At 39.1% G+C, this 23,802-nt stretch overlaps 1 protein-coding gene across 3 annotated transcripts in view; it reads right to left on the reverse strand.

The window, feature by feature from the left end:
• Positions 1-12,590, reverse strand: part of tbx5a (T-box transcription factor 5a) — a 29,223-nt gene extending 16,633 nt beyond the window's left edge. Inside the window, exons 1-5 of one of the 3 annotated variants that reach the window (XM_055004115.1) lie at positions 8,938-9,317; positions 8,414-8,646; positions 2,682-2,855; positions 1,798-1,892; positions 346-465 (exon numbers count right to left, since the gene is read on the reverse strand). In XM_055004115.1, coding sequence (XP_054860090.1) covers positions 346-465; positions 1,798-1,892; positions 2,682-2,825 — 359 coding nt within the window. In that variant the 5' untranslated portion in view covers positions 2,826-2,855; positions 8,414-8,646; positions 8,938-9,317. Of the gene's footprint in view, positions 1-345; positions 466-1,797; positions 1,893-2,681; positions 2,856-3,474; positions 4,152-8,413; positions 8,647-8,937; positions 9,318-12,513 lie in introns of those variants that run through there. The other 2 variants (XM_023284828.3, XM_023284831.3) reach the window with 2 other exon arrangements.
• Between the last annotated feature and the right edge of the window lie 11,212 nt (positions 12,591-23,802).

The raw sequence follows: 23,802 nt of genomic DNA on the forward strand, positions 1-23,802 counted from the left end.
ACAAGCTGGTACAGACACAGGAAAAGTCACCAACATCCATTCAACAACGAAAAAAAAACCCAGAAACATTTCTCCCTGTTGACTGCATTTCTTGGCAACCATTAGAAAAGACACAGTTCATAATTCTCGGGAAAATAATATATTCACTTCCGATTCTCGTCCATCAGAACAATATAAAATTTCCTGTTGGGGTTAAGTCCAGAGAGAGAAGCTGCGACCCCCCAAAAAACAATGACCTCCATGTTTCGTCTGTGCGTAAAAATGCGCGTAAAAATGAAAGAAATACGTCTTCCTGTAATGCAAGGTGCTTTGGAATGAGTTTTTTGTGTGTTGTATTATACGTACCATTTATTGTCGGCGAATTTGTATCGATGGTCGTCCGCAGGAACAACATCCATCAGGAGAATATATTTTGTTTTGGGGTTTAATCCTGTGACCTTCACTTTGAAGCTGGGGAACATTCTCCTGTAAAGGACAAACAGCGCCGTTACTGTCAAAGTGAGGTGGGAAAGTGGACTACACACCCACACACAAAAGCAAAAATAGATGGAGGTGTGTTTCCATGTTTTTTTCTGTTGAAGAAATCTTTAAAATTCACATCCAGGCTTTTTCAAACCTGCAACTGGTGTACACAGACGCTCTATAAACGCACTAAACTGTGACTAAAATCTAATTTATTTAAAGAATAAAGCTCATGGCGTTCACTTTTAATGATTCCAATTCGCACATTAAACCAAACGAAATTACAATGCATACAGTGCGGTCACGTGGGATGATTTTAAATATATAAATGACTTTATTTGCTTTGGAGAGGAAAATCTTACTTTCAGGGCAGGGCGTTGGGTCGGAGAGGGACCATATAAAACGTTTTTCACTGTGTGCCAGATTTTTTTCCCCTGCAAGATCCGTTTAGTAAATCATTTGGATATTTGGTAGCTGTCACAAAAGCACACACACACACAACGTGAGTAAGTCTCAAGAAGTCTCACGAGTCAGAGGGAAGGGCAGAGGACGAGGACGGATGCTGTGTTATAGCAATTCTCGCCAAAAACAGGAGTGAAACGACTGACGGGAATATAATGGAGACTTTCTGCAGCTGCGAGAAAACAACTGAGCGCACGGTGAAACGTAGCCATGTGAAATTACACATATTCATAATTTATAATACGCATGCGAGCCTCGGGCCATTTAACGTGAAGAGACGTCGTGCGTATTTTTCACACTCAGCCAGTGTGCGCTGTTTTGACTGGATGCAGTCTGAGGGCAACTGTGGATGTGACACACTCCCAGTCGCTGCACAACACGTTGCTGCACAAGTGTTGGACAACTGGAAACGTCTGCATTAAATTATTATACACCCATCTAGAGCAGATAGAGGAAAAGCAGTGCGAATTGCAGAACATGTGGTGCAAAAAGGCGTTTATTTAACCGAATATAGAGAAGATTCAGCAATATTTGACACCAGTACGTAGGTTTACTATGTCTGACTGATTGGTCGATAGTATTGCATTTCCCAACAAGGCCACCCAGACTAAAATGTAGGCTAGGCCATACAGTGGTGGCGTCGCAGAGAGCTAAAGCGTCCACCAGATGCTCTGTGTTTTCTCTGTGGTTCCTCGCAGTGTATATTTCCAAATCCCTATGCAAAAGAAAGATTCCAATCCGGCCTGCAGTCTGCATTTTTAGAACTCACAAATTGGCTTCGACTAAAGTAGCATAAACTAACTTCCTTACACACCTCGTTCTGCTCAGTGCTTTGGAGGAATAATATGTAGATATTTGTTTAAATGCTCTTACCGTCCGGCTTTGGTGATGATCATCTCGGTCCCCACCTCATGAAACTTCGTCCATAGTTCCCTTTCGTGCAGGTATACTTTTATTCCCTCCATTCCCTTCAAAATAAAAACATTTTAGTGCCCATTGGTGCACACATTTTTACGCAGAGTTGTCATTCACTGGTCCACAAAAGGCCTTCTGAGTTCAGCTGTTTGGAACAACTATTTGTTCAAAGATGAATTTAAAAACGCTAGAGCTTGAAATAAAAACAATAATTTCAAGTTTTAAAACATGAAAAAACTCTGAAATACCTGTTGCACATTTATAAAAAAAAATTGAGATATAATGACATATTGATGCTTATGATATTTTATTTATTATGTTGGGTGTAAGTTTGGGTTTAAGTTTGGGCCTTGAACACATTTAAAATACAATTAAAACACTGTATAATAATGTAACATCAATGTGACGATTAAACTTAACTCCTACAGAATTTATCAATAATAATGCATATATATTGACTTATATTTCATCTTACTATCACTGCAAGAAATTGCAAAATAACTTCAAAAATGTTCTAAAGTTGTGTCGCCTCTCAAACAAATTTTCTGAAGTCAATTGCGCACTGTGACAAAAAACGTCCCTATCAGCCCAAGATAAAAGTTAGATCTGCATAGCAATACACTTTGGAATAACTCAGATTAGCAGGATTATTCCATTTAATTTGAAGACATTTCTAACTGTTCTTGCATGCTTCAAACAGCCCAAACAACAGTGTGCTGCATGTTCGGCTAAATATGTCCGTTTTTGTTCTACAGTGAACGTGACACGTTGAACGTGACCCCATAAGTTGGGCGGCTTGCAGCCTGCAGCAGTGAGAGTGAGGCCTGCACAAGGACACTGACCTGCTGAATGTAAGTTGTCTGTGATGATGGGGATTTGCTTGAAGTCCCGTTCTGTTTCTCTGATTTATTATCGCTCTGTAATTCCCTTGAATCCGAGCCACCTGGAGAGTTCTGGAGGACAAAAGTCTCCTCTTGGTCCGCCATGACCGGAGCTGAGAGAAGTTAGCGCCCCAGCTGGAAGACGAAACACACAGATGTCAGTGTGGAGCTTCTTGTGAACAAAACTGGAGACTTGATTTAAAGAATATCAACAGACAGATACAAGGAAAGTTCCGTGTCATTACGTGGGAACATTTGCAGAAGTGTCGGTGTCAATTATGCAGCTCAGAAACATCAAAGTAAAAGGAAAAACTTTCAAACGCAACAAATTGGACTTATACTAATGCGTTTAAGCAAACATTTTTGCATGTTGTTTGTCACAAATACAGCCTATTTTAATCCACGAAGATCTCATATAGTTCTATGAAGAGTCCAAGGCACAGAATACAGAATCTACAACATTTTGAGAATAATGCTGCAGACTGAAACAGGCCCAGGACTCCCCTCGCTTTTTAGGAAACACCATTTCCTGTTCATGTTCCCAACAACTGTCACTACACACGAGCTTTACAGTTAAATGACGACTGGACTTGAAGTCCACAACAAAACGAAGCACAGCGACTTAAAAACACTCGCTCTATACGCACAGACTGTGACACTTCGGCGACTCCTGCAGCGTTTACTACGATGGGAACCACTAGGAATTAGAAGCACAGTGAACACACGAAGCCGGATCAGAGCAGGATCTGCTTACCTAAAAACAAAAACAGGCTACAGTTGGACGTGGCGGTGGCACAACACGAGAAACGCCAGCTCTACTGTAAAAATCAAAACGTCCCGAATCAGATAATCCAGGCGGTTTGCTCGATGGAGCTGCACAGACTCTCCATGAATCCTCTTTTCTCTCTCACACACACAGTTAGTCCAGATTTCGTGCGAGCAGGAGGCGGTCGAGGGTCGTCCTCGGTGACAGCTACACGGCGCTGCTCGGTGCCTTATTGCGCATTTTAAAGCCGAGGTCCGTTTTGTGAGCCGATAGCACCTAGCAGTGAGCTGTAGCCGAGTCCCAGTGGAGCAGAACCGCCACCTCCTTCTTCCCTCCTCTGCGTCCCAGCCTCTGGTTTGTCAATTCGACGTCTCCCTCTCTTTCGTGCGCGCTCCCTCTCCCCTCTCTCCAACCCTCCACTGCACATCAATGACCAACCGTGCGAAGCGGAAACTGAGTCCGCGACGTAGGGGCGACGGGGGAGGAGGATGGGGGGTGTTGCCTGTGCAGGAATAGCATTGGTTTATATCCCAAATAATAATTCCTTCCAGGTCCCCACCCCAGGTTTTCGTATTTATCCACTCTAAACCTCTCCATGTGATATTTGCAGTCTCATGCGTCATGACGCGCAAACTCCTCTTCTCCAAAACCGTAGCCTTTCAGACAACGTCGAATCAAGTCAATTAAGTATGCCACTCCGTTTAAATGTAATGGACCAGTAGACAGTGTTGGCCAACAGGTGGTATTTTCGGAAGAAATTATTACAGTTTGTGGACAAATCGACCATATGTTTTGTCTGTTGTTCTTTTGGTGTCTGGGAAAGGAACAATTTGTGAAAAATTTGCTGAAGCAGTTTGTCTCTGGATAGTATGAATGAACGCAACGAGTTTCCACAGGGCAGAGTAGAAGATAAAAACAGACAGAAATAGAATCAGATTGGGTATATTTATATCTAAAGGACGGAAACATGAATGGGGAAGTCTTTTAAGGCTTTGTAGGCCTGTGGCTTCACACAGGTTCAGTCTGCACGCCACGGAACGGTTCACACGGACAGTTTCTGACAAGTAAAGGATCACAACAAACAGCTCGATTTTTCAGAAATTAGATTAAACTGTATAGAGCCATGTTTACATGATACATCCCAACAGATAGTCTGACTCTATCGTGCAAATAAATACTAAAGTTTGCATGGAATAAACAGCCACCTTTAAATTTTACGTTGAAGGAGAGAAGGAAAGGTCCTTCCTGGAGCCGCCGCAGAACGTTACCATTCAGGACTACCTATTTTGTGTTGTTTCACTTTAACTCAGCAAACGGCGCTTAACTCTGCCTTACTTGTCAGTTCCTCCTGAAACAAGGAAAACACCGGAATCAACACTTAGCTCAGTTTAAAGGTGGAACATTCGATTTCAGAGAAACACATTAGCAGTATGTTAACATGCAACCTGCCAAAGTTGTCATTTTTTGCAGTGTGCGCACTGGATTGTCTCATTTGCATTTTAGGTATCTCATTACGCAGGCGCCTTTCCCCCACCAGCGTGATACAGAGAAAACATGAGCTGTTTGTTTGTTCATTAGCAAGGTGTCAACGTCTATGACACAGTTGGCTATGTAAGTTTATTTGTTTGGAGAAATACATACTAATTATTCGACCTAATCTGGTGTGGAAAATAATGGTTTAAAAATACACAGTTAAATTCCCACACTTTAAAAATAAATTGAAGTAATTTTCTTATCATTCATCGCCTTAAGACAGAAAAAATGTCCCAATCAAAGATTTTTGGACTGTAGACACGTGTAGCTCTTGCGCAACAATCTTCTCCTGAAAAAAGGCACGTTACATTTTGTAATTGATGCTTTCATTTGCTCAAAATTTACATATTTCTAGCTGAAGCCAGAGTCAGTGGTATTGGTTGATCTGTTTTGCATCTTACCAAAACAGATGTTGTAAAGAAAACAAAAGGCAAAAGAAGGCCTCAGAAGCTGTCACGCAAAATTTTCCAAAGCTCGAAATAGGTAAATTTCTTTCTCTGTCTTTTACGCAGCGGGTGCGCGCACACGCAGCTGCAGATGGAGCTAAGACAAGACTCTGTGTTCAGGTGCTGCATGAACAAACAGCTAGAGTTTACTGAACTGCAGGCAAAAGCAATCTGTTGCACGAATGATTTTTTTTTCCCCAAAATTTGCTCCAAGAACCGATAAAACCAAACCAAGCTATTGTTAAAACACTGAAAATACACTGAAAAGGGCATTTTATTAAATGGCAAGACAGAAGACTGATACTCTGCATATATCACGAGTGTGTATATTTTTTTAAAACCGTAAGACATTTAGTAAGAATATCAGTAACTCCAGATAACAGCCTAATTTAGACTTTGGCCTCCTGCATGGTGGAACGAACAGAGAACTCAGTCCGGCGCTGCAGGTCAGTATTAGCACAATGAAGTCTGAAACATTTAGGAAATCTGAGAATTCCCATCTCGGAGGTCAAGGTTCAATAAAAATGAAACCAAACCGATTTCCAGAGCAGTTCTTATATAACTGAGGCGTCCTTGCATGTGTGTTTCATCCTGCAAACGCTCTCTGCATTTGTTCCATTTGCGCAAAAATTATTTTCACTCATTTGTAAGAGAAGATATGAACTCGTGCAAAAGCAATCGGCAAAAAAAAAAAATGCAACTGAAGTGCAAAAAAACAACACGTTGTCCTGCTTCACTTATAAAACCGTGAAAACATTTCGAAACTCCAGGTGGAAATGAATTAAAGGCTTAATGGATCAGCTAAATATGTAAACACAGAAAATAAAAAATACACAGAAGCAAAGCAAAACTGAGCCGAAATAATATTAAAAAAAACTTTTTTCACTGTTTTCCAGTTGAAAACAACTGCCTTAAGCAGACAACGTGTAAGTTTGAATTAGGTTCTAATTAACCTGCAGCCTGATGATCTGCGTCAAACTAACGACACCAACCAAGAGGACGACAGATTAAAGCAACACGAAGACTAAAGTAAAAACAGACACAAGCTGAAAGAGAGAGAAGCTCCCAGTCTTTCTGTCTTTATCTCTCTCTCACACACAGACACACATAAATAAAAAACAACGAAAAAACACAATGGCGATGATTTTGGCCATGCGTAATGAAAGGACGAAGCATTTAGGTTTTGGTACAGAGATAATAAAAGCTTAGGTAGGATATTTTTGAATGTGAGTAAACAGTATGTTATTGAGTTGTGTCCTGACTTATTAAAATCTACAAGACTATTTAAGAATTCGCAGTATAGTTTTTTTTTTTTTTTTTAAAGAAGTGTGCTACAATAAATCGGCCTTGTGTGAGGAGGGTTAAAGTTCAGCTGAGGCAGCCGCCAGTAAGACCAACGATAACGCGATCTTCAAACTTTCATACACAAAATAACTTTGGGAAAACACAGTAGCCTATTTAATACGATGTAAATCATTAAAGTAAAATGTAAAAGTTAAGAGGCAAGCAAAATAAACCTGATTTTGATCGCTGCTTTAGTAATTCTATAAAATAACACAACAAAACTTCGATTATTTAGCCATTAGCACACCAAAATAACTCAGTAAATTTGAATGATATTATGATATATAATTAGATAAACAATAACAATACGAATCTTGCAGTCACTGCATATGTCATTTATCCACGTTTTCTAAGTTTTGTAAAATGCCTCAGACTGAGATCACATGATAAGAGGCAGTTTTATAAAACTGTAAAGTAAGTTATTCAAATAAATTCTTCTCTTACACTTCTTTAAAAATATAGTTACACAGTAAAATGTAAGAACAAATCAGTAACCTGCAAGCTAGAATTCCATATAACCCATTATAGCAGAAAACATAGTTTAAACAAACACTACATACATAATATATGCACAAAATAACATCTTCTTTTATGAAATGTCCTGTTAAAAAAAACCCACAAACTGAAAATCTGTAGATTTCACTGTGACTGATAGTTTAAAAATTGTCAGTGTGACATGCATTATTTTCCCAAAATTTTATACACTAACACAATAAGCTTAAAAAATGAAATGACATATAAATGTATATATAGATTTCTTGTTTATATCATGTATTCAGCATGACAGAAAAGCTAACAAAAAGTCAAGGAAGATCCATTTATTTTCCAGTAAGAGAACACTGAATGGTGAAATGAAGCAAAACAACTAATAATAATAATAATAATAATAATAATAATAATAATAATAATAATAATAATAATAATAATAATAATAATAATAATAATAATAATAATAATAAAGAACTGTAAAACAGCATCTGTGGATTAACTTCTCTATTTCATTTCTATGGCAGAATATAGTGCAGCCTCTCAGTAACTCTGTAAATGTACACTGTAAAGTACATAAAACCTGTCCTCACTTCTAAAAAAAAAAAAAAAAATCTCAACTTGTTGCGTGACTATGCTGGCTAATTAGTGTTTACTCTGAAATATAAGATCTAAATATAGCCTGGAAGACGTACAGAACTAACAGTATACTGACCATTGGCATCTAAACAGCCTCACTGCTGCTCTTTCTATATACTGTAAATCAGAATCAAACCACTGGATGCAAACACAGCCTAAAGCCCATTAATGTTTTATCTAAAAAATAATCACATTGCCAGTGACCGAGCACATGGTCAGTGAAAAATTCCTGAAGAACTACAAATCCCACTCAACCAGGAGCAAATGACAAGGTGCCAGAAATTACAGTAATATATTAGGTTGAAACGTCAAGTAGGAAAAAAAATGAAGCAAATTCAAATGCAGGACTTCAAATAAGTAAGAAGTAATTTTGTGAATTTAATACTGCACATTTCAACATGCAACACACACCCACACACACACACACACACACACACACACACACACACACCTAAAGGGGTTGCATGCATGCTTCCTACCTCCCTGCTGTCCACTGCTACAGAGTGTGTGATCTGATGTTACCACTTGTTTAGAGCCGTTTAAAGTCTGGTGAGACTTGAGCGGACAGGCAGGTGAAAGCGCTGGTGTGGCTAACCACCAGTCCAGCCAGGAGTCCTGGATCGGGGGAGAGCCGCTTGCCCAGATGCTCTGCACCAAAGACCAGCTGTGAGGTTTGTGGCTGAAAACCCATCCACGGTTTGGCTCTCAGGAGCTGAGCCGAGAGGAGAGGAGAGGAGAGAGGGAGAAGGCAAACAAAAGCTGCAGAGTTTTCAGATTTTTTTTTTTTTGGTGAACTCTTTCCTAGGTGCTACTCTGAATTAGCCACATTTGATCAAATCAGTCTGGATCTACTGGGACTTCAGGTTCAGCTAGCATGCTCATATTTATGTCTGTTTCCACAAAGACTCTTTCCTGTTTGCAGACTTAATGGATTCCAACACAGGCATGGAGAGGATTTTATGAGCAATTTCTAAAACATAAACAAAGGAATATTATGACTCACCCTTGTGTGGATAAAGTTCTGTTGCTTATGAATACTCAGCACTCAGCTGTTTGTATATGCAGCAAACATTCCACTGCCAAATGAGGAAACCAATGTTGATAGTAGAAGAAGACTCTTTTCTGCAGACTGCACCTTTAAAGTCCCGCCCTCTTGATCTGAACATCTATCCAATCTGCCAGCAGCAAAAACACCAAATAAAATTCAACAAAAAGTGTTGTGACCTTTCCTTGCAGGAACTGACAGCATTACATGGCTTGACCTTGAATACTAGAAGCGTTTAGTGTAAGAAGCTGTGTAGCAGAAACGCAAAGCCAAAGACAATAAAAGCTGCAGGTTAGGTTGTTGTTACAGTGACCGGAAAGTGATTTATACCGACTGATGTCTCGTTTTGCTGCTGTGCACACTCCCACTCAGCCACCACCGTCCTCCTCTGTCTTTCAGCTTCTCTATATAAAGATGGGGAGTTATAAACTCTCCTAATCCAGTATGGTTTCACCCTTCATGGCCACACATGGGCCTGTGGTCTGCCACCCGCCCAGAGGCTTTTTGGCTGCCTTGCTATCCCCCCTCTTCTTCCCACCTCACCCTCGGCCTCGTGAATGAGTTTACCCTTGTTCCACTAGAAGAGGCAAAGATAAGGTATCTGGGCCTCCATGGCAACGCAGGGCCGAGCTGCATATTGTGTGTATGCAGACACGCACAAACACACACACTCGCATATTGACGTACAGAGCTCCACTTTTCCAACCTGAGCAGGGCTGTGGGCTCAGGGGTGGTGGTGGTGGTGGTGGGCTGGTGGCGGTGAGCTTGGGGCTGACACATTTCTGCTAACAATCACATCACACACAGGGACCCACATTCCAACTTCCTGATCAACCGCCCCCCCCCTCCCCTCCCACCTTCCTCCACAGTCCTCCTCCTCCCCCCACAGGGCTTGGGGGAGCGGTGCAGCAGCCATGGGGCCCCGACTGTATTCAGACCTGACAGGAACACAGAATTTTTCATTTTTCATGAGCATGTTTACAAAAATAAAGTAGTGATATCATCTTTAGGGAAAAAAAATCTGTCCAGCTTTTGCATATTTAATTAATTAACCAGTGAGTGATTGAGGATTAGACCATGTTTGGAAATACTGTAGAATATAAAAGTCATAAAAATTAAACTATTCCAGCACATCTGGATCTAGTTCATCTCGACATGTTGGCTAGTCTGTTTGTGTGTGGATGCATATTGGATTACATATTATGTACTGTGCTGCCCTCTAGTGATCTTTTTAGGCGCTCACCAATGACATGTAGAATTGCACACTTGATGTTTTATATTTTACCTCTCAGGAGTCACTCAGCCACAAGGGAGCTCAGTGTAAAACCTAAAATGATAAAAGCATGCAATTGCATGATTATTAATTAAAGTGTGTAGTATTTTTGTAGGAATAGTTTGGTGAGGCCCGGGTTGTGAGTGTCCTAATTAAAATTGCAGCACAGTTTACAGATAATTAAAAACAACACAACAGAAAATACAAAGTAAAATAGCACATATATATGCGTTTATAATAATGCCACGTAAAGTCATGCCTGATTTGTCTTTTGGAACTCAGTGCATTCTTAAACGTCAATGTATTTTAAAGAGACGAATAATGAATACTAATGCAAAATTCATATATAAAAAAATAAAATAGTGACTGTAAAGCAGTTTAGTGCTGAGTCAGGATAGTTTAAATAGTTTTCCTTGAATTTATTGTGTCAAAAGTAGAATGGAGTCTACACATGCTACAGTGCATTTGTAGACTAATTAGTTGTATGTATTATTGCAGTGCTTTTGACCACATTACAGATTAGCACTGAACTTCAAAATTTTTTTATGTTTTTATGTAAACTGGCATGTACATGCACACACCATATATTATGCCATATTTTAGCATTTGCTTAATCCAATGAAATAAACAAATATGTTATCAATTATGATGATAAAAGCTAATAGGGATCCAAATGAATAAACAAATGAAAAAAAAACTGTCTGGGTTTGATTAAGTCTTATTGGTAAGTACACAGTCAGGTCATTTGAAGCAGCTGTGGCTGTAACTGTATCCTCACACCTGGTGGGTGATAAACTGCATTAATTGTAGGATTCCAGCATGTTTCATCTACACAACAGAGAAGAAAAACCTACTGAACCTTCAAAACACATATATATGTATTCAGAGACAGTGATTTTGTCGCCAACACAGATGCAGGCGTGGAGCCACCTACAAAGCTGAGGTAATGAGCCTGGGAATCATGTGGTGTGGTCTGCTGCAACCATGGCCACATTCATGGACCCTGGAGGCCTGCGGGCCATCATGTCTCACTTCAGTGAGGTCAAAGCACCTTCAACTCTGACTTGTTCAAATGCACAAATTATTACTCTGTCAAATGCAGAAGTTACGAAATAGGTATTTCCTTTCGCCTCATTGTTGACTCTTTGGTATGTCCAGGGATGGCCGTGAAACCTGGGGAGCCATTTTCAAAATAACAAAAAGGACCAAATTACGGATAAAGGGAAGCCCTGACGAAGAAAAAAAGCTGAAACTGAAACATATTAACAGATATCTGTCATTAGGCTTTCTTAATACAGCTTGGAGGACAACTGGATGAATAATTGTGCCAAATCTTGCTCCGTACAGCACAATGCTTGAAATACAGAACAATATAAAATGTTTAAAAGTGTAAATTTTGTGGACCGGAATGAAGAAAAAAATGTTATCACATTATGATTTAAACAGTTTGTGAAGGTTCACACTATGATGGTTAAAGTTCCACTAAATAATGTACTTTATGTTTTGGCATTAGAAATTGTTATTAAATATCATACAGCCATGCCAGTTTTATTGCAATGCGCCAATAAAAAAGCATAACAGTAAATCATTTCCTCCACATATAGACATTCCAGTAGATTGTAAAATGGACTAACTGACCAAAGCAACACCTAAAAACAGAAACTCATGTATATATAGCACGGAGACATTTCAGTATGCAACAGAAAGGCAGGTCCCAGTGACAGAGCAACGGAAAGTACAAGAGTCAGATATAAAAATAAAAAGTAAACTGCTATATGGAAGTCGGAGGAACAACAGGACAGCTTTAGTTAGGACAGCTTCCTAACTAAAATGGAGTTCCAGGGAGTTTATTGTGCAGGACTGCTTTCCAATTTCCACAGGGCCTACTGCACTGAGCAAGAAAATCTAATATTGTAGTAACATTTCTGACCAGCAGATGGCGGTAATGCACCCAAAAAGCTGTGCGTAACTGCCACTAACAGCAGAAGAAGAATTTAAAAATCCAAAAGAGGTAAAAACTACAGCGTCTCAGGTAACTTTCTGTCTTGAGGAAAACCTCGCAGCACCTGGAATCTTCCAAGGCATCAGCAGTGAGTAAGTTGCACACACACACACACACACACTTTTATGCTGTTTGTTTGTTTGCTTTTAGGCCTGTTGGTTGTGGTGCTTGTGTGTCATTTGAAGCAAAACATTTGAAATTGTTTGATTCTGGATTTTAACAGTTTTACTTAATGGGCTCATTTATTTGAGTTTCTTACCTTTTCTCTTGGATGCACATGTTCAGACCCAGTTGTAAACCCAGAAACTGCCAAACTTCTTTGAGTGCCTTTAGATTTCCTTTACTCAGGTGTTCCTGGTGGAATGTACCAAGTGTGATAGGCTGAGAGGGGGGTTTCAGGTCTTGCAATGGAAATGCTGAACATTTACACTGAGGTTTGATGAATTCTGATAGTCATTGGACAGATGTATATAATTTGTCTCTTTTTCAGTATATTAAGTTGTGGTTGGTTTCTGTTGACTGAGAGCTGTGGAGAATGAATGAGTTTGGTGTTTCTTCCATAAGACAGTACCATTCAGTGCTACCAGGGGCATTCTGGAATTAAAGGCACCTGTAGAAACCACGAACTGAAAATAGGCTCATCAAGAGTAGAGTTGTCTTTCTCATGTCTTCTTTTGGAAAGCTCTTGTTTTATTAAGTTCCTTCATGAATCCACTGCTGGAATCACAAGACTGTTTTTTGTGTATTCATTACTTGATCAGCTGCATTTATCCTGCACAATCATAACTGTTTCATCAGCTTTGGTTGCTTTTTTTTCCCCACATTCCCATTTTATTGTGGCCATATGGCAGGAAAAATGAAAAGCTTTGTGATGGGAAACAACAGTTTCTTAAAGAGCCTTCCCAACCCAATCAAATGAATTCATAACAAGTGTGTGGACACAATGCGAGACAGTCTAAATTAATGTTTTTATTCATATAACTGTTGGCGATTATTGCTTTAGACGGTCTTAACCATTTTGAATGCAATATATTGACGTCAATATCGGATAGTACACATGGAATTTACATAATTTGCGAGTTTTTGAAGTGAAAATAAGTAAATACAACGCCCACAGCAAGCAGACATAAAAATAACGTTCAAAACAAGTCATCAAATGTTTCAAAGTAACCTTTGCTTTTTAGTATTTGACAGTAAGTATGGCATGTGGAAAAGTTTGGATACTATTTAGTAAAACCACCTTTGGCAGCTAAATGTGTTTCTATTCTTTTTCACCCACTCTTCCTTTCAAATCAGTTATTTTTAAACTGTCTTGCACACATACGGTGTTTAAAATCAAGCAGCAGATTTAAAATTAGGGCTGAGCAATATTTCCCAAAAATGGTACGTCTTTCTTTTTTTTCTTATTGATCAGCTACAATTTCAGTAGTTTTTTTCCCCACTATAAAAATATTTAAACACAGTTTTCCTTCATGAAGCTAGATGCCTATAGGCCTGCATGTGCAAGACCAACAAAAGAAAAGCACAACTTATATAATTTTACATACTATAAAAAGTGTAAAGAAAACCACTTCGAGTGCAACAATAATAAAGTCTCTGCAAAATGTTTGCGGCAGTGATGTTCACACTTGTGACTGATTGTTTTCAACACCCTTGTAAATTCAGGCTTTTCGACTGTGTGAACGGCTGCCATGTCAACACTTCTGTAATTGCTTTCCACTGCTCTGTCACTGGGTTGTTTCTAAACACGGTGACACCATGGATGATCTGTGTGCAGCGCTGCCACTCAGCCTTGTTGACATCTTGTCCCAGTGATGTGGCATTGCAACCCAAAAAAGAATCCCCTGCAGCCCAAAAAAACATTTCCCCCAGAAACCACCATTATAAAAGAGAGATCTTTGAAACTGTTGACAGGACACTTCCCGCTGCAAACACGATTTGTTTTTACTTCTCTTGCTATGAATTTTTAATCCGCAGAGGGCGTATATTATTATGGGACTTGGGGTGGAAGCTTGCACTTAGCTTGAACTGATGTTTTTGCAAATTATACGCAGCACGCTTGTCTGTTTGATGTTGGACTTTGCAAGACTGAACTGTTTCCACAACTGAAGTAATATGAATACCTTTCTTTGGTCTTGTTTTGTTGTGGTCTGCTGCTTCTGCTATTATGAGAGTATGTTTGACTGGCAAAGCCTCTGAGGAATAACTTAACAGCTATTCTTACTACAGTGAGGGTGTTGTTTGTAAGACAGCAGAGGAAGCCATTTTGAAAAAGCAATTTAGGTGCTTTTCACATCATGCTGTGATGAAACGTCGAATTGATTGAACTAATTTGCAATATGCAACTTAAATTTCGGTGATGGTCACGTCATGGAACGTGGAGGCTTCAGCTTGGATTTATGCCTTGGATCATTATTATGTTATATAAATCAATGTCTTTGCATTCTCAGTTTGATATTTGCATCCAGAATTTGCCAGTATTTAGTGAACTCCAGGCTTCTGTGTCAGTGATTGTTGCACGTCCTCAAAGCATGTGGAAAGGTGTTCTTTTCATTAAATTCAGCTCCTTTTTTTCTCCAGACATATTTTTTAGTGTTTGTGGCCAAAGAATTCAGTTTTAACTTCATCTGTGCAGCATTTGTTTCCAAAGCAAGTCTGCTTTATCCAGATGTTACTCTGTAAACATTGACTTTTGTCATGAGGTCACAGGTTTCCTCCTGATTCCTCGTCCATGTAGATCATGTTTGTGCATCCACTCTGCACGGTGGAACAGTGATGATCACTCATCTGTCAGCTGAACTGTCCTGCAGCTCCTTTGCGATTATGTTGGATTATTGCTTTGACTTTCTGCCCGGCAGATGAGGAGTTTCTGCTGAAACAATTCTGTTGCAATGTTGACTAGCATATAATGCAATCCAGGAAATGCACAGCTATTTGTACTGTTACTGATAACTATCCCTTATAAATATCTGGCAGCCTGTTGCAGCAGCTTCGCATTCACTTAGCTTTTTAAGTTCTCATTTTCAATTGTCTGTTGTTTTTTTCCATTGGTGGACAAGTGTGGATTTATGAGTGTCTTCCTGTCCCTGATGTTTGTGTGTGGATGTGTGCATTGGGAGAATCACTGGGATATCTAGGAGCTCCAATGTTTACTTTGCTGAGCAGCTGTTGGTCCAGTGGAGCAGAGGGCTGGTTCTGAGAGAAAGACATGAAATCCTCTGGGAGCTGAGGAGACAGATGGGGTTGCAGGGTGGGAATCGAGCTTTGTGTAACAAGGGGATGATATAAACCATTATGTGCAAAGTAAGATGTCTCCCCAATAAAGGGGATGAGCTGGCAATGATCATGAAGAAAGTGAATGTGGCTGAGAGAGCTTTTTGGAGACATGCTTAACAGAGTCTTTATTTGTAACTTGCAGACGGATTTGCAGTTAATAGAAAGTTGTAATAGGAAAGGAGGTAGACTGGAAGTGTTAAGGTCTTATAAACTTATAAGTTTAATGTCATTTATTGCTGCTTCACCCCACTGCTTGCAATTTATTCTTGCATATTTACTGTATTTACACTGTCACCACAACTCATTTCTTCAAGCAGCTCATTGCAATCTATAGTTATGTGCTGCTGTTAAATAATATCTAGCAGTTGTGTAAGACAGCATGCGCAGTTTCACCAAATATGCTAAAATGACATGTTTATTCCACATGACAGCATCCTCGAGTAGCTATACTAATGATAGGAGCAAAGGAGGAATCAGGTGATGTTGCTGTTGGAGAGCTGAAAGTCAAATAGGAATCGAGATTGACTTCAGCATGGGAAGCTGCTGTTTGTTTCCGTTTTCAAAACAACAGTCAGTGTTGTGTTTTATCCATGACCATTCCATAACCTTGACAGCATGTTTATTATTATACCCATGACAACACAGTTCCTCTAACCAACCGTTATCATTTATTCTTATATGATTATTTATTTATTGTTGTTATTTATATATTGTATTTGTCTGTTAACCTAAGCGTGTCGTTTTTGTGTCTAAACCAAATCGGACAATTAGCATGTCACACCAGAAAAGTTCCACATAGCAAGGCCTTTTTTTTGGTGTTCTCTGGCTTGACAAAACCTAAAACCACAATCGGTGATAATATGGTGTTGTGACGGCGATTATCAGCCTTGTTTGTTAACTCAGGTTTTCTTCATCCGTTTGCACTCCTATGAATGGAGGCATTTGGTGCCTCATTTCACTCTTCTTCTGCACAGAATGGATCGATTTGCAGCTATCACACCTTCCAGTGTGATAGCTGCATGTTGGAGCTCTGACACTTTAAACTTCGTACATTTACACATGATAATCAAGAAATGCATTTAGGTCTCCCAGTGTCCCATAATGAAGGAAACATGGAAATCACAACATTTTCTGTCTAGCCAATCCGTGATAAATACCAGTAGACTAGTCAGTATTTTAGTGTGTCTTCTATTAGCTGCAGTATTGGCAAATAACAGCTGCATCACCAGCTGAATACATGGATCTTCCTGTGGGAACCCTGCATACAGTTTGTGCTGCTGCAAAGCTGCACGGCTTTGTTCAGTGGCATTGCTAACATGTGACTCAACAGGTTTGTGGATATGATGTAATTGCTCATCTGGGACTCTATGGCCGATCACTGATAGAGAATGTGGTCAGGAAAAGCATAAATGAAAAGGTGGTGCTTCTTACCGCCGATTTTAATCCCAAACTCTGAACACAACCTATTTTAGAGCAGCTGTGCAACATCAGTTACCATGGTGATCTAGCCAGGTTACAAGAGAACACCTTTAAGCTCGACATATCTTGGTAACTTATTAATCCTGCTTTGGAGTCCCCCTCTCAGGAGTTGCAAAAGGCCTGCATGAGTGATCAGGTGCTCTGGCTTCTTCTCACAGTCCAGGGATGTGCAGTAGGTTAGCTAATGATGCAAAGTTGGCTGCAGGTGGATGTGATAGTGCATCATTGTTTGTCTCTTTTTGTTTTCCCTGCAATAAACACAGTGTCATCTAGGATAGAGTCCAGCTCGCCATGATCCTCAGAATAAAGAGCATAGCTAATGGATCAATGCATTTTCACTCCACTCACGGATAAGCTGTTTATTTTTCAGCAGTGATTTCAGTTTCATATCTCCTGCTAATGGTGTGCTCTGATAGGCTGCATTAGAGGGTCGGGATAAAAGATGTAGATGGTTGGAAAGCTTCTTTTGAGTGTTTGATCTGTGTTACTAATTATGGCGTACGCCATCAAATTCACAGATAGCTACAGGGAATAGTGTTGTGTACGCCTGTTTTCCCTCACTGGGTGCGTCCTTAATTGGTAGCAGCTTTTTCTCATGTTTGCATCCAGCTAAGTTTAATAAATCAGCAATATTTCCCTGTGATGTGGCTTTCAGTGATAAGCCCTGCAGCAGTTAGTCAAACAGTTCTTACAGAGCATGAGGCAATAGCTATCAAAACTCCATCACTTCATCTCTTAATGCCACAGGGTGAGCCTGGAGGTTCTCAAACCAACATGGAACACTACAAGAAGTCAGAGAGTACAGAGTCCAGACTTCACTATTTTTGTTTCTATAATTTAGTTTTTCAGTCCTCTAACCTTACAAGGTTCAATGTTAAATATAGCTACTGCAATAGAATGCCAAGTCTCAGCTTTAGTTAGAGTGCATCAATACTGAAAGAACTGTATAGAAGAAATAACCCCTTTTAACACGTAGAGCCCGAATTGCAGGGAGGAAGGAAGATGAAAGTGTGGAGAGAAAAAAAGGAGCAGAAAGTACATCATCTCATCTGCCAGAACATGGTGGTGGTTCAGTTTGGCTTGGACATGCATGGTTGTAAAATGGAACAGGCTCACTGCCATTTATTGATTATTTCACTGCTGATGGGAACGGCAGGATGAAAGCAGAGCTATATAAGAACATGCTGCGTGCTTGGACTCAGTCAAATGCATCAAAGCTCGTTGGATGACATGTCATCATTCAGCAGGACGATGATCCTAAACATACAGCCGAAGCAGCCAAAGAGCTTTCTACAGTGAAGAGGTGGAATATTGTTGACTGGTGCAGTCAATCAACTGACTTCAACCCAGCTGAGCTGAATTCGACTTGTTGAGTGTCAGACTAAAAGCAGAGATCCAAAAACAAGCAAGAACTGAGGGTAGCTGCCATGAAGGTCTTAGGCTAGGAAGCATCTCTAGCAAAATATTAAATATGATGATTTTAATTGACTTCATGTGTATCCATTCTGTTACATTTGAACCCCTAAATATGGTCAGTATATGTAAAATGGGCTGTATTACCAACACAGCTCTTTTATTTTGTTATAAACCTATTCCAACGCTGATGTTCAGCACTTATTTTAGTTATTGCTGAATACAACCGTAGAAAAACTACAAAAAAAGAAGGCAAGTCTCCTAATAATTGCCATACAGACTGCATCATAAACCTGCAATAGCTGATTTTTTTATTTATTTATTTTTCATCCACTTGGTGGCAGTGGAAACAAGACTGAAAGCGTTACTAATTTACACATCCGGTTGTAACAAAGAAACATTATCATTCCTTCTGGAGTTGTATTTGTGGTTTAATGCAGTTCAAATAATTGCTCTCTTTCAGTTCTGTTTCTGGTCTGTAACAACTCCATAGTGATATATTATTAGTGTACACACAGGTGACAAATGAAAGGAAAAACCTAAACTCTTGGGCCCCTACAGTGAGGGCATCCTATGGTGATGTTATGCTGTGAAAGGAATTTTGCTGGCATGGTTTGTGCTGAAGGGCGAAGGTTTACCACAAATCAGTCAATTATTTTTATCCTGTGATCTATATCCTGAGGGAAGCAGTGCCATCCAGGAAATCCATGTGTTATCAGACCATTCTACAGCATCTGATGGTCTGTGTGCACCTTTTGTCATTCTGCTATGGGGGGGAGAATAAACTTTGGCTTGTTTGTATTTCTTTAAGCAAACCGTAATTGTCTTGGGCAGGATTTGGCAGTGGTGTCCCATCAAAATAGTGATGGGGAAGCTATTTTGGTTGAACATCTGCATGCAAGGAGGTGAAAAATGAAAAACCTGGCAGAGCTGTTTTACTGCACGTTCCAAATTCTTGGCAATACCTGAAATTTCCAGTGTAGGTTGCCAGCCCAGAGGTGGTTGTTGTTGTTTCCTGTAGTTAAGGGCATTTTGGAAACAGTAACTTGTAGATATCAGAAGGGGAGGGGAAACCTGTATGAAATACATGGCCAATAGCAAGCTTATGCTCACAGCTTACATCCAGTGGGTCAGACTACTTCCAGGATGACAATGCCCCATCTATAGGGCATGAGGGGTCACTGAAGGGTTTGATGAGTTTGAAGACGGTTATGAGTCATTGGCCACGGCATTCACAGTCACCAGAGCTCAACTCAAATGAACACCTATAGTAGATTTGGGGCCGAAATGTTAGGGAGTGCTCTCTGCCGCCATCATCAAAGCACCAAATGATTGAATTTTTTTTTTTTTTTTTTTTTGAAGAATGGTGTTGCATCCCTTCAGCAGAGTTCTAGAGGCTTGGAGAATCAATGAAGGCATGTGGTGGTCTTTACTAAGACACTTGATGTTTGGTGTCCTTTAATTTGTCACTTGTTTACAGCTGCATTAAGATGTTCATCTAAGAGAGACCAAAAAAAAAGATGACTATGTTCTTACTGGCTTTGATGTTGGGATGATTTCTTTTTCAGTGGGATGTTAAAAAATCTTTTTTGTGATAATGTCTGAGTAGCGTTTGGCCTATCATGGTTTAAGAGTAAATAGTTGTGTACAGTGATGGAATATATGAAAGTGCAGTCATTCAAGTACTTAAGCAGAGTTTTAAGGTTCTAGAGGTAGTTTATTTTCATGTCACTTTATAGTTCTATTCCACGGCAGTTCAGGTGAAATATTGTACATTTCAATGCAGTAGTTATTTTTTTACAAATTGTAATTTTATATACCAAACAAATGAAGAGTTAATATATATGATTTTGCATTAATTAAAGCCAAAGTTGAAATGATTAGTTGATACATTGATTTGTCAACTGACAGAAAACGAAACTACAACTATTCACGGTAATATTTGGTATTGTTCATGCAAAATGTTGTGTTTCTAGCTTCTCAGATATTGGAATTTTCAGCTTTTCCTTTCATTTTCTTTATTTAGGATTAGCATTGATTTATTGTTAATTCTGAAGTTTTAACTATTGCTCAACAAAATCTGCATTGTAAATCAATTAATGATTTGGAAAATAATCATTAGTTGCAGCACTTCACAAAGTAGTTAAAAAGTAACTCCTATTGGACAAACTAAATCACTAAAATGCTGTTTAGAAAGAGTACTTTGAAAATATATTACTCTCAGGAGTCTTTTACGTTTAACAGCTTTTATTGTTTTTAACACACAGACTATCTACGAACACATGTAAAATATACAAAATAGAAATATACAGAATATACATGTCCAAAGTCCTGAAGTATTCAGTAGTGAACCTTTGTTATTCCCTCCCTACAGCTCGTCTGCTGCACCTACATTGGCATGTAACAAATGTACTAAAAATTTGTATCATTGTAAGAGATATATATTCTATATTATAGCATAAAGCATAATAGAAGGAATTGACAAAGCAAAATATACTGAAGTATGACCAAATTAAGAATCAGGAGCCTTTTTAACGCATTTAATATTTCCCCTTTTATTAACATATTGTTTACTAAAGTGACATTTTCAATGCAGGATGGAGGGCGATTCTGATAGTCTGGTACTTTTAGTTAAAGTTTGGCATACAAGTATTCATATACAGTATATGCCACATATACCTTCATTCTTTTTGACTTTAGCTGCACATTGTCAGGGCTTTGCATCTTCACATAACCAGCCAGTGTGTGGGTTCTCGATTATCTCCTTTGATTCACTGCACTGCTGCAGAAAGGAGCGCAGTACAAGCCGACGTCGGGCTCCATCTGTGTTCAGATAAAAGTGTTAACAGGTCTTACCACTCATAATCGATGTTGCTGCTTCAGGGGGTGTGCGGCCTTCCCATGTCATAGCCTTCATGCTGCTGATAGATGATGGATGAGTACCAGGAATCTCTTTGAGAAAAAGGAGAACCTGGAAATGTGATATCAATTTACAAAGATGGAGTGACTGTGCTATGAACAAAGCTGCTGTCATACACCCACCTACAGTCATCACAATGGAAGTTCATGTGTGTGTACCTGTGTGGGCGGACTGCTGCATTACTCATTAGCGGGATCAATGCATTTGAATATATTATAATCTGTGCATTCACCCAGTATGCTGCGACATATGCCGTGAATCCACGAGCATGTTTACTAGTGTGTGCGTGTGTCTGTGTTTGTGGTGAACCTTCTTTCTAATCTGCCAGCCAGTGGTTGTGTATGAAGTGCTGCTGATGTTGGAGGCTATTAGGTCTGTGAAGGGAGAGTTGGCTGTCTTCTCCTGTTCCCCACAGCTCATTTAAACTTCCATCTGATGCTTGAGATTAAACGTCTTCTCTTCGAAGGAGGGATTCTGTGGCCAGACTTGGGCTTCTATTTAAGAAACTTGAATGAGTGAAAAGCATGTAAAGAACCCATTTAGTGGAAGACAACAGAGCAGCGGCGGGTTTGCATGTGCAAACAATGTATCACGCCTCACACGACATACGGTACCACACATGTGGGCTGCTTTTCCTATCCATCTGGAAGTCTGCTTTTAGGATTTGCAGATGTCAAGTATACATATTATTGAAAAAAGTTATGGTTTTTATGTTATTAATCAGGAGATTTTACTCTCTTTAATAGCATTTCTGTAACATTCCTGTAAATCTTATACTGTTAATTCTTAGTCCAATGGAAACACTGTAGAAGGATAGTCTTTATAATATTACCTGGATTGTCTGGATGTTTTTTGAGGTGTTTTGGAAGGTAAACTGTAAAACTTCTTCCTCTTACAATCCAGACAATATGTCGAGATCCATGCAGCTGAGTTTTTTTTTCAGTTTGTGATAATGCATTTATTTACAGACATGCATTAGATAGTGAAATTAAGCTTGTGTGTGTCCTTGTGTATCAGCAATAAGCACTGATCAAATGAAGGGTGTAAGCTAGTTTAAATGTGAATACTAAAGACAAGCAGATTGTGTTGATTTTTCAGGCTTTTATTCTTTTATTTAATGTATTTGGAACTTTGTTGTAACTTCAAAGTATTGCTTCAAAGTTGTTGTTATTTTTGATTACTGTAAGTAAGCTAGAAAGACTTGAATCAAGAACTGAAGAATAATTATTTCAGGGAAGATCTAAAGAGACGTTTGCAAGAGTGCTGCACGAAACCAAAAGAAAATCAATGAAAACCTTACTGCTTTTTCTAAACTATATTCATATTATTTAGTAACTTTCCATTCTGAGTAGAAATAACACGACACGACACAGCTGCTGGTGTCATCTGAGGCTAAAACAATGTTACCTGCTGCATTCTGTAATATGATGTGGACAGATCTCACCACCAGATTCGTGCGCTATCATGTTCGTGAGCAAGCTGTAACACACCTCGACAGCTCCAGGGCAGCACATAGTGACGCAGTAGAATTAGGGCTTAACAGCAACACGGGATTTCTTTGACAGGTTGGCATGTCGGTGAGCTGCAAACGCCTCAGAACAATGTAACTTTATCCTCAGAGGTGACATTTTAAGCTGCAGCTTTTCATAACACCAAAGTCTAATTTACTCCTCCAGAGCTAATTCCTTCAAAACAGTCACACGGGTAGATATCTTGCTTTTATTCTTTAATTATTTGGAACAGTCAAGTTTTAGTTTCAGTTTTTTTGTTAAATAATTTGTTGAGTCCTGGCAAGCAGTGTTTTTTTTTTCCTTTACACAAAATTATTTAAATTTTGATGTCCATTTTTTTTAGTGTTTTGGAAAACAAACTTTAAAAAATAAACCATGTGCGTAATGATGCTAATGATTGCAGATTCAGTTGCAGGTCACAGAAATGAAATACTTGAATTTAGCCAAAATGTTTGCAATAGAATTTACTACAACTATGACATAAGCACCATCAATAATTAAAAATAAATTGTTAATCCCAAATGGTAATACTGCACAATAACTTTTTTGACATTGAGTTTGATCTGCTTATTATTTAAATAACAAATCAGCTGTTTGCAAGTGTTTGTCACTTACATGTTGTGTGAAGTTTTGTCCTTCCATGTGTGTGTTGTGAGTTTTGAATCAATCATTGTTCTTTGTAGGGTCTGATTTTAAGTGATACTAAGAAAGACAAAGTATTTTAAGGCCTGGCACCAAGGTATGGTTTCATAAGTAGTTGGTACAAACACCAAAACTGTATTTTTCTTTAGGTAAAATGCTCTCAAGGTTTATTTTTCAATTTACCAAAATCAGATACTGCCCTGAAAATAAAAATCTTCCCACTCAAAATATTGAAAAAATAAAACACACACCATTTTTGCAATGTAGTACGTTTACACATGCAGTCAGTAGTTGGACACAAACTTCA

The sequence above is a fragment of the Amphiprion ocellaris genome, chromosome 17 (assembly GCF_022539595.1).
Source record: "Amphiprion ocellaris isolate individual 3 ecotype Okinawa chromosome 17, ASM2253959v1, whole genome shotgun sequence".
Taxonomy (NCBI): domain Eukaryota; kingdom Metazoa; phylum Chordata; class Actinopteri; family Pomacentridae; genus Amphiprion; species Amphiprion ocellaris.